Source organism: Leptodactylus fuscus, chromosome 3 (assembly GCF_031893055.1).
Source record: "Leptodactylus fuscus isolate aLepFus1 chromosome 3, aLepFus1.hap2, whole genome shotgun sequence".
Classification (NCBI taxonomy): Eukaryota; Metazoa; Chordata; class Amphibia; order Anura; family Leptodactylidae; genus Leptodactylus; species Leptodactylus fuscus.
Window position 1 is genome coordinate 45935715 of NC_134267.1, and position 12187 is coordinate 45947901.

General features: G+C 43.0%; 1 protein-coding gene across 3 annotated transcripts in view; it reads right to left on the minus strand.

Moving 5' to 3' along the window:
* The window catches only part of UTRN (utrophin), a 497025-nt gene that overhangs the window by 427539 nt on the left and 57299 nt on the right, over positions 1 to 12187 (minus strand). For all 3 annotated transcript variants that reach the window (XM_075267488.1, XM_075267486.1, XM_075267487.1), the window contains one exon: positions 10246 to 10307. In XM_075267488.1, coding sequence (XP_075123589.1) covers positions 10246 to 10307 — 62 coding nt within the window. The remainder of the gene's footprint in view (positions 1 to 10245; positions 10308 to 12187) is intronic.

Below are 12187 nucleotides of genomic sequence, written 5' to 3' on the forward strand. Positions count from 1 at the left end.
GACCGACAGCAAAGCCAGAAGAAGACGCAGGGAAAGGCCGTTCCAGAAGAAGATAGAGGCGGTCCTGGAGATTTCTCTCACAGCATTGGGGACGCCCCTAGTGCGGTTTGAGCGCTGGGGACCGCCCCAGTGCTGCGAGAGAACGCATTTCCATACCAAAGAAATACGGGGTTTCTACCGAACGACGGTGCAGAGAACACATCTAAAGGTTGGAGAAAAATAGCCTTTCTTAAGGCTATTCCTACATGTTAGTCAGAAAAAGAAAAAAAATTAATAATAGGATCCCTTTAAATGACAGAAAATTAAAAACAATGAATAAGTATGGCTTGTTTGAAAGAGTAATGCTTGCAAAGCATAATCTGAACAAGCCACAAGACTTCTAGAATAATGTCCATTGGACAGTGATGACCAAAATGGTGTTGTCTGGCCCTAATGCACAGCGCCAAATTTGTCAAAAACCAAACACAGCACTTCAGCACAAACACTTCATATTAATTGTCAATCATGGTAATGGAAGGGGATTATTTGGGCTTATTTTGCAACCACAGCAATGCAATGGCCCAGTCAAAGTCCTTTTTTTCTTCACATCGTTTTTCCAGTTTTAGTTAAGCAATAATAAAATAGTGGAATCTGCTGTGTTGTTCATGTGAGGTTGTTTTCGCCTAATTTATGACCTACAAGGACCAGATGTTGCCCCATACATGAAAACCATAAATTTCAAAGAAGGTATACTTTTTTTCTCATGACTACTTGCATGAATGTAAACAGATGTGGCAGAAGACCCAAAGAGCAGCTGCAAAGAATTCTAAAGGTAAGTATACTAGGTTATTTATTATTTTAGAAGTTTGGGTAATTTTATTTATTTTATTTTAGATCATAGAAACTCCTTTAGGCTGAGGCAACACAATGCGGAAAAGCTGGATTTTTTTTTTGTGCAAATTTTGCTGTATTCTTTTGAGCCACATCCAAGAGTGGAAAGGGAAATATAAAGGAAGCTCTTGTACTTCTGCCTTCTCCTAGCTTTGGCTCAATAAACTGCAGCAAAATCTGCAACAAAAATCCTGCTTAAGGTCAGGTGCACACGACCGTGTACTGCTGGCTGGCTGTGAATTAAAGGACCGGTGGCGCATGGGTTACACGCAGATGTCACCTGTGTCCTGCCTGTGCACGGGCCGAGCTTCAACGGCCCCTATCATTAAATGAATAGGAGCCATGGAAGCAAGGGCCGCAAAACGGGACCGGAAGAGGATCCGTTCTATATTTTGTGGCCTTGACTGTGGGCCCGCACACACGATGGTGAAATTCACGGTCATGTGTACGGTTCCATAGAAATGAATGGGTCAGCGTGCTATCCGTAAAATACATGGATAGCACACTGAACACGGCCACGGTCGTCTGCAATTGGCCTTAGGCGCCTAGGCTCCACGTGGTGTCCTGCAGCAAAACGGCGCAGTGGGAAAAGCCGCAGCGGCAACACATTGTGGTTCTTCCCGCAGCGCTTTGCACAGAAATTTTGCAGAGTATTTCTTGGTCGGCGTAAACTGCTGGGATTTCTTTAGATTTCATTGACATGCTACAATTTCCAAAACTGTGATGACTTTGGAAATCACCACGTGTCTGCACTGCATATTTTCCCCCAAATTGGGCATGGGATTCGCTAGAATGTTATACACTAGAGATGAGCGAGTAGTGTTCGATCGAGTAGGTGTTCGATCGAATACTATGGTATTCTAAATACTCGTACTCGATCGAACACTACTAGCTGTTCGAAGTTTAAGGTTCGATGCAGAACCAGCGTTGATTGGCAGAATGCTATACATTCTGCCAATCAACGCTGGTTCTTCTCTTACCTTTAGAAGTCTTCTCCGTGCAGTGTCCCCGCGGTGTCTTCCGGCTGGAATTCACTCTGCCTAGGCATCCGGCCTAGGCAGAGCCGACTGCGCATGCGCGGGCATGCCCTCGCATGCGCAGTCGGCTCTGTTCAGGCGTCGCGCTGGGCAGAGCCGACTGCGCATGTCCTCGCATGCGCAGTCGGCTCTGCCTTGGCCCCGATGCCTAGGCAGAGTGAATTCCAGCCGGAAGAAGACGCCGGGACGCTGTGCCGGGAGAAGACTTCAAGGAGAATTCAGCCCGACCATCACTCGTGGATTTGGTAAGTATAATTTTATCGAATTTTGCGTACCCCTGAAACGAGCATTTTCCCCCATAGACTATAATGGGGTTCAAAATCCATTCGAACAGTCGAACAGTGTGCAGCTGTTCGAATTGGATTTCGAACCTCGGACATTTTAGTGTTCGCTCATCTCTATTATACACCCCACCCCCAATGTAGTAACTATGTCTGGTCATAGTGTACAATTATAAAGTATCTGGCATGGATTATAAATTGTGGAGCGTTACGCAAAGAAACCCTCTAGACAGAAATCGCAGTTATGGCGCCTACAGGCATCTTTTGTACCAAGAAGCAATGCTGCTATCACTGTGCAAACTACTGGCAGGAACCAGGTCTAAGAGATATTAAAATCTGACAACACATTGTAAAGATGTCTATAGATGGCCTAAACATGGCCACAGACACAGAGTACGACAATTCTCTTGGAGAGTATATTTATGTATTTTTGGAAATGAAGGGACTATAAAAGGAAATGATCAACGTATTCCCAAGGTTGGCTAAAACATTCCTAAATAATAAATTTACTGCCTGCCATGGAACAGACTTTTTGGCTTAAATGACTAGTTTCTAAATCCAAGAAGAAGCCAACAACTGGTTGATAAAATCTGCCACAACAGCCAAAATATCGACAAGTTTTTTGTCAGCAGTTGTTTGCTCCAGAAATGAAAAATGTAGCCAATGAATAAGCAAAAATTATTAATACCTGGGTAAAATGGCCAGTCTGATTGACATTTTGGTTATGTTTAGATGCTAGATGATACTTAGGATATAGTATCGCAACATGGCGCCATCACACCCTGTCTCATTAATTTGCAAACAGTTAGGTTCAAGTTTGGATTTCCATCTGGATACCCAAAAGACGGAAAACCTGTCAGTTTAAAAAAGTGGTTACACGTGGAAACCTGCAGACCCCACAGATTATAATGGGGTTTGCGGGTTTTCTGACCAGTTTTCTTGCAGGACTCCTCTCTCCGTCGATTTTAAGCAGAATCAGGGACGGAGACTCGAACGCTAGTGTGAACTTAGCGTTAGGATTTTTTCTTAATAAACATGTGACATATAAAATTAAAATAAACATAACTAAAAATTCTTACAAAATAAATTTAACAACTAACAAATGGTTTTTTTTTCTGATGACACATTCGCTTTAGATGTGCTAGAATTCCAGCTCAACTTGTGCCAAAAATCTGACACGCATTACACCACATTTATTATTAGACAAGGATCAGAGCTTGGAGGCAAAGGGGCCCTGTACATCAAAATTTGGGGTCGAAGAAGGCCAACCAATAGATGATGTCTACCAAGCTGCACCACCAATTTTATCACATAGGGTGCGCTACTGTGAAACTGGTCACTGATCCTATCCTTTTATCTGAATTATACAATAATTTGTATAAATAGTAAAATTCTTCTAGCTGTATTCCAGAACATCAGTGATCATCTTCCTCTTGTGACTCATGTCTAGCTGTAAAATAAAGCAACTTGTAACCTTCCCTCACACCCGTCATCCGAAAATGAAGCAGGACATTAACCCGTGTCCTCTGCGGAATTTCTACAAGAAACATGAAGAAATTCCTACAAACTGAGAAATATTGTCGGCAAGATCAACTCGTGTTAACTTTCATCACTCATTTCATGATTTCCTGTTTCTTTAAGGCCTTTGCACTGCATTCTAATAATCTTCTCCTTCGCTGAATCCCTGTTTCCTATTAGATATCCTTATTTTAATACTCCAGCCAGATGCAAGGATCACATTGCCATTGCTCTTATGCCTGAACCACCAAGCATAAGCATCATTTCAGTAGGGATTATCATATCCGCATTCATTACAATGCTATGTATAGTGTATTTTCTGTGCATTGTAAAAGTGACTGTGGTATAAAATATAGATGAACAGCACTTCACCGCTTACAGGCTCTGTCTTCACTGCTTGTATGGATGACAGTGTACAGAGAAATCAGACACAGGACCACTTACAGGCTGTCTCCGTTCCAGCTGGCTCTAGTACTAGAATAAATACAGGATGTTTTGAAACATTTATAGGGTCCTGGCTATAGAACAAAAATGTCTCTCTGCGAGTGTTCAGAAGACGAGAAGAGAAAATGATGGGAGAGCTCTGAAGGCACTTCATCAAACCCCTGTTTTTTATAGTCTATCCACAGTAAAAATTTAAAAAAAAAAAGTTTTAAAAAAATAAATCTGTTTTTTTCTGGGATAGGGCTCCACTGTCGCACTCTGAAACTTGACTGCGATGTAGTAATCCACCCTTACCCGCCTCTTCCTCTGTTTCATATAAGTAGCGGGTGCACCTACTAGGTAAATTCTGGGGTGCAAAGACTAACCGATGATCCATTGTGAAAAGGTCTTTCTAACGTTAAGATTTTGATGATCTATCCCAAAGATTAGGACATCAATATCATCTCTCAGTATTCCCCTTATATAGCTGTTCAGTGCACACAAAGCCAACTGCTGTACTTTGGCTATCTCCGGTGTTCCCATTGAAATGTATGAGGGCGCCATCCACCACCTGACATGACTATATTCAGCCCAACTGCAGTTAGGCTGAATGCGCAATGGGGGGAACACACCCCATTTTCAGGATCTGTTTGGTCTCAGTATTTAGACCCCCACTTATCAGGCATTTATCCTCTATCCGATAGAGATAGAGGATACAAAAAGTATTTATACCCTATCCATCCGATAGAGTCTATCGGATGGATAGGGTATAAATACTTTTTGTGCAAAAACTCCTTTACTTTTTATAGTTGCTGTGTTTGGTATTGATGCTCAGTCCCAGTGATTTGAATGGGACTTAAGTATAAATAAGTGATGTGATTCATGAACGTGATGACTCAGGCTTGCAAAGCTTGTAAGAGCTTCTAACAGATGATTGGAGAGTATACAGGGTACAGGGTTGACGGCCTATACCAGAAAACTTCGACCAGGAGATATGATCTTTGCTGAAGGAATTCTGTAGCATTTAGGAACAGCAGGCAAATCATGCCCCAGTAAGAAGAATCTTTATATAAAGCCAGCCCTCTAAAATCATTGCTGGGCGGTAAGGATTGCCCCCTCTGACAGTACAGGACTATGGACTCTACTGTCAGGAGGGGTGTTCCTCACAGACTGTCAGAAACGCCCTCCTGACACTAAAGAGATATGGTAACAGCACTGATAGATATTACATAACGGGAAAGCCGCCAGTGCGCTGAATTTTAGCAGTATATAATACCGCATGTGCCCAAGGACCTCTATAAATGGACCAGGAAAAAAAATGGAGCAGGACATATAAAATTACCAATAGTGCATATGTATATACTCGAGTATAAGCCGACCCGAATATAAGCGGAGGGCCCTAATTTTACCACAAAAAAACGAGGAAAACTTATTGACTCGAGTATAAGCCTAGGGGGGAAATGCAGCAGATACTGGAAAAATGAAAATGGTCGGAGTTTTTGGGTGCAGTAGATGCTGGGTGCTGGGGAAGGGGAGGGGGTGTTTTGGTTGTCTGTCTGCCCCTTCCCTGAGCTTGAGGACTGTTTTTTTTTTCCCCCACTTGGAATTCAGCCTGGCTGACTATAAGGTATCTGCAGTGCTCCTATTAACCCCTTCCCGATGGAACAGGAGCACTGCAGATCCCCTATATTCAGTAGACCGCACACTTTCAGACACAGGGATACCTAATGTGTTTGTGTTTCACAGTCATTTTCTACTTTTATATGTATTCTAGGGAAGGAAGTGATTTAGAACTTTTATTTACTTAATTTTTTTTATAATTTTTTTTTTAAAGCTTCTTTTTTTTCACTATTTTATGGGAGATTCTATACATTACTATTGCAGCTGGTCATAAACCAGCCCCCCCCCCCCAAAAAAAAAAAAAAATATATATATATATATATATTTTTTTTTTTTTTTTTTTTTTTTTCGCTTGACTCGAGTATAAGCCGAGGGGGGCATTTTTAGCACAAAACTGTGCTGAAAAATTCGGCTTATACTTGAGTATATACGGTACATTTAAAGAGGACCTTTCACCATATCTGGGCACAGGCAGTGTTATATACTGACAGAAAGCTGACAGTGCGCTGAATTCAGCGCACTGTCGGCTTTACCGATCCGTGCCCGGTGTAAAGCGCTATCGGTCCCGGTACCGTAGCGCTTTACAGTCAGAAGGGCGTTTCTGACCATTAGCCAGAGACGTCCTTCTGCCTCGCGGCACCAATCGCGCTGTGCTGTGGAGCCGGGAGGAACGCCCCCTCCCTCTCCTGATAATGCTAGTCTACGGACAAGCTGTGTGAGCAGAGGGAGGGGGCGTTCCTCCCCGCTCCACAGCACAGTGCGATTGGCGCCGCGAGGCAGAAGGACGTCTCTGGCTAATGGTCAGAAACGCCCTTCTGACCATAGAAGAGCTACGGTACCGGGCCGTAAGCTCTTCACACCGGGCACAGATCGGGAAAGCCGACAGTGCGCTGAATTCAGCGCACTGTCAGCTTTCTGGCAGTATATAGAACTGCCTGTGCCCGGATATGGTGAAAGGTCCTCTTTAAAGAGAACCTTTCACGTGGAAAATGGTGGTTAATCTGCCGACAGCATGACATAGAGCAGAGGGAATATTTTCAGTACAACTATTCATCTATCCTTTGAAATGTTGCCCTTTTAATGCTAAGTAGTCAAATAGGCGGTCCTACCAGTGACTGACAGTTATTTCTGACTGTATAGTCATTGAGAGGAAGCTGTCAATCACTGATAGGACCGCCTCCTTGACTCCGCAATGAATAAATAACAAATTACATGGAATTTTTCCAACAAACCAACACATGAATCTGCTCAGCTCCTCCTGCTCTATACACTCCCGACAGATTACTGCGTTCTTCATGCGACAGGTTCCCTTTAAGTGTGCGGTGCAGCACTGTAGCTTAATGTCCAGCACTGCCGCCTTTCTTTGGTAGGCAGATGTTATATGTCATGGGTGTTTGGGATTTCATCGAGGCAAATCATGCATGGTTTCAGTAAAAACATATATGTATTACAGCCCTAAAATGTGCCCATAACCAAGTAAAATAAATTGTTCACTTATTTACAATTAAATTAAACTGTTTGGACCAAGCCATGGAAAACGGAGCAGTGAAACATTTAAAGACGGCTCTGCTGGGTGTGGGAGCCGAATACATCATGGTTCTGGCATGCTCAGGAAATTCCTGCAACAGCACAATGATTTTCAATCAACTGTTCCACGATTCTTGTGTCTCAAATTATTTACTGGCTCCAAGTGAAAATATTAGCTCAGTCCGAGGGTAACACACCAGCCTAGCATCTGCAACATCACAATGTGCTCCTCCAGCCACCCCACAATAAAAAATGGCTAGATCATAGATAATTTGTTACACAAAACGTTTCATCACTAGAGATGGGCGAACCGCTTTGTTCCGAGTAATATTTAAAATTGATCTGTTTTTAACAAAACCGAACAAATAGATATTTGTCTCAGACTAACTAAAATGGCGACTGTGACATGGATTGTGGTAAATTATTATACTCTGGTTCTCTTCAGATGAAGGCCCAGGGGTGGTGAAAAAAATGAAAAATATTTATAAACCCCTTCCACACCCCTTTGGGCTTCCTATCAGTTTCCGGTGCTCTACTGGTGGTGTCATACAACTGGGCCACAGTGGTTCCATGGACACACCTGGGTCATGACGCAATCAAAAGCCTTAGCACTGACTCCGGGCGCATGATGTCACCAAAGAGGCCTAGGCCTAGTGTAGGAGAGCGGATACATGGGCACACTTTGGTCATGACCTAATCAAAAAACTAAGCAGTGACCCCGGGCGCATGATGACACCGAAAAGGCCAAGAGAGTGTGGGAGAGTGGTTACATGGACACACTTGGGTCAAGACGCAATCAAAATCCTTAGAATTGACTCCGGGCGCATGCTGTCACCGAGGAGGCCATGAGAGTGTGCTAGAGTGGTTACATGGATACCCTTGGATCAAGACGCAATCACAAGCTTTAGCAGTGACCCCCGACGCATGATGTCACCGAGGAAGCCAAGAGAGAGTGCCAAATGGTGGCAGGTGAGGGAAGGTGAGTATACACTCACCGGCCACTTTATTAGGTACACCTGTCCAACTGCTCGTTAACACTTAATTTCTAATCAGCCAATCACATGGCGGCAACTCAGTGCATTTAGGCATGTAGACATGGTCAAGACAATCTCCTGCAGTTCAAACCGAGCATCAGTATGGGGAAGAAAGGTGATTTGAGTGCCTTTGAACGTGGCATGGTTGTTGGTGCCAGAAGGGCTGGTCTGAGTATTTCAGAAACTGCTGATCTACTGGGATTTTCACGCACAACCATCTCTAGGGTTTACAGAGAATGGTCCGAAAAAGAAAAAACATCCAGTGAGCGGCAGTTCTGTGGGCGGAAATGCGTTGTTGATGCCAGAGGTCAGAGGAGAATGGCCAGACTGGTTTGAGCTGATAGAAAGGCAACAGTGACTCAAATAGCCACCCGTTACAACCAAGGTAGCCAGAAGAGCATCTCTGAACACACAGTATGTCGAACTTTGAGGCAGATGGGCTACAGCAGCAGAAGACCACACCGGGTGCCACTCCTTTCAGCTAAGAACAGGAAACTGAGGCTACAATTTGCACAAGCTCATCGAAATTGGACAATTGAAGATTGGAAAAACGTTGCCTGGTCTGATGAGTCTCGATTTCTGCTGCGACATTCGGATGGTAGGGTCAGAATTTGGCGTCAACAACATGAAAGCATGGATCCATCCTGCCTTGTATCAACGGTTCAGGCTGGTGGTGGTGGTGTCATGGTGTGGGGAATATTTTCTTGGCACTCTTTGGGCCCCTTGGTACCAATTGAGCATCGTTGCAACACCAAAGCCTACCTGAGTATTGTTGCTGACCATGTCCATCCCTTTATGACCACAATGTACCCAACATCTGATGGCTACTTTCAGCAGGATAATGCGCCATGTCATAAAGCTGGAATCATCTCAGACTGGTTTCTTGAACATGACAATGAGTTCACTGTACTCCAATGGCCTCCACAGTCACCAGATCTCAATCCAATAGAGCATCTTTGGGATGTGGTGGAACGGGAGATTCACATCATGGATGTGCAGCCGACAAATCTACGGCAACTGTGTGATACCATCATGTCAATATGGACCAAAATCTCTGAGGAATGCTTCCAGCACCTTGTTGAATCTATGCCACGAAGAATTGAGGCAGTTCTGAAGGCAAAAGGGGGTCCAACCCGTTACTAGCATGGTGTACCTAATAAAGTGGCCGGTGAGTGTTGTACATGTTTTTAAAAAAATTTTGAACCACCCCTGGCCCTCCACCTATATTATACTCAGTCTGAAGTGAGACAGCAGAGTATAACAATTTAATTTCTAGTTCTATCCAAACTTGTTTGACCTGAAATAAATTTAGGACTTGAGCCATCCAAACCCAAAATGAATCTTGAGGGTATGACTATCTCTTTTAACCACCTCTGGTTATTGCTCCACTCATGCTGCTGTAGCTGGAATTTTTCTATAGCCCCCACCATTCCTGAATAATAAGTGCTGTTAGATTTGGTTCCTGATCTCCTGTTCAGGCTCTGTTCTGTCAAGTGGGCGGTGTCAGGCAGGCAAGGGGTGTCATTCTTAGCTCTGACACTGTCCACCTCTCATTGGAGACTATAAAACTACAGTACACATGAATCTGCTATGCATCCCTATCTAGATAACATGCTGCTATAATGCATTCTCAATGTGACATGTTCCCTAGTCTATGGGCATGCTGGAGGTTTTTCCCACATAAACTCTGAACATACATAACAGATGTGGTGTAAATGAAGCTTAAACACAAAGTAAGCAATGAAACTAAACCTAAAACATATGAGGAATACCGAAGCTACATCATCTAATGATATGATTATATAACCGTGACCGTAGTGTTATCATATCAAACTGACAAGTTACATATTCTGATGTCTAAATGTATAAACTGAGAATCTAACCACAGACAGATCTTCAGTCACTCTGTAGGGATTGACGGATAAACTGTCTTACCTTTAAGAAGCGGGCATTTATCCATTTGGTGAAGGTTTTCTTTTGTACATCATTGTGTTCATCTGATAAAAAAAATAGAGAAACATATTAGTACAGAGCTTGGCCAGGATTTCACAGAGTTTATACATTTATATAAGCACATACAACAAATACATTATTTCCTACATTATAAGGGGGCTTTCACACTACCGTCAGTGTCCGACAGGTAGTGTCCGCTCCTAGTGTCCGTTCAAAATCTCGCACGGACATTAGGAGCGGACACTAGCTGTGTCCGTGACACTTGTCATTCATTTAAATGGCGATCGGGTGTTTTTTTTAGGCACAGAGTGCAAAAGAACGCACCCGATCGCCATTTAAATGAATGATAAGTGTCACGGACACAGCTAGTGTCCGCTCCTAATGTTCGTGCAAGATTTTGAACGGACACTAGGAGCGGATACTACCTGTCGGACACTGACGGTAGTGTGAACGCCCCCTAAGTGTGCATCTTAGTAAATGCAGAAAAGTAACTCATACACCAGGGTTATAACTGAAATGAAATATATGCACAGACCCAAAACAGATTCAAGGAAACCAATAGTCAGAGGCCTAAAGGCATTGCCCTGCAGATATGACGTGTGGTACAAGCATCACCTAAGGCAAGTGACTGGTTGTGGTGGTCATGTGCGGATATATATACATATCATCATTGCAGGACAAGTGAACAAGGCCTGTGGGGCTACTGAAGCGACGGTTCTAGTCTGGTGGGGGATTAATGGTACATTATTTTTTTGTGCATTTTCTGCTCTTAGGTAGGGTTCACACTACTGTGCGATTCTGTTCAGAAGGTGTCCATTAAAAAAAAAAAAAAAAACGGACACTTATCATAACGCACACCAACGGACAGTAACTGATCATTAGAAGTCTGTTGTCCATAGACTTCATTGTTTAAAAAAAATAACGGACACTTGCTGTCCATTTTTTCAAACGGAAAGAAAAGTCCTGCACGTAGGATTTTTTTATCCCCTTGAAAAAATGGACATAGTTATAAATGGACACAAGATAAAAATCCCCTTGAAACGAATGGAAATTTCAGACAGACCGGTGTGCGTTGCTAAAATCTTGTAATGGACAATAGCCATGGACACTACTCATCGTCACCGATGGTAGTGTGAACGACCCCTAAGAAACATTTTCCAAATCATAGAAACCCCCTTTAAATTATGAGATTCCACCAATCTAGAGAATACGGCCGCCCAGTCCCCTGTTCCCTGTAAAGAGGTGGTTACATGCGCAAAGTCCATCTCCATTACAGTGAAATAAAAACTGCAGATAGATCGGATGGGCAAATGGTTATGAAGGTTGGTGATCACCAGGACTACTATAGAAGTAAATGGAGTAGTGGGCAAAAATAATGGGGTACTTGAGAACACTTACAGACCCCCATTTTTCTGATTGTTTTGGGTCCAAGAATAATGGGCACATAATAACATATGGCATTTGAGAACACTTACAAATCCCCAGTTTTCTGATTGTTCTGGGACCCAGAATCGAAATTCACAAATTCCATTAAAAACAAACAAACCCCAAGCTAGTACAGCAGCATGCTGCAACATCTTTTCAGTTAAAATGATGGCCACAACGCAAACCTGATGGTCTCCAATCTGGTCAATGGTGCCCATCCAGTATTACAGTGTCCATCATGTTGCGACACTAGACCCGTAAAATGTTACTAACACAGATGTGAAAGTTTAGAAGAAAGGTAAAATATGCAAAAATGATACAAAGTGAAGCAATATTACTGTTGGCAATTACTTTGCTAATTCTCTAAGAAACAATTGTGTTTGACTGTCTTTAGGGTTAAAAATGCAGATACTCCACCAACACATTGCACCACATATGGAAAAGGAATTTCTGCTCAGAACAAATAACTATTTGTGTTAATTAGGCATTTGTAATCCAG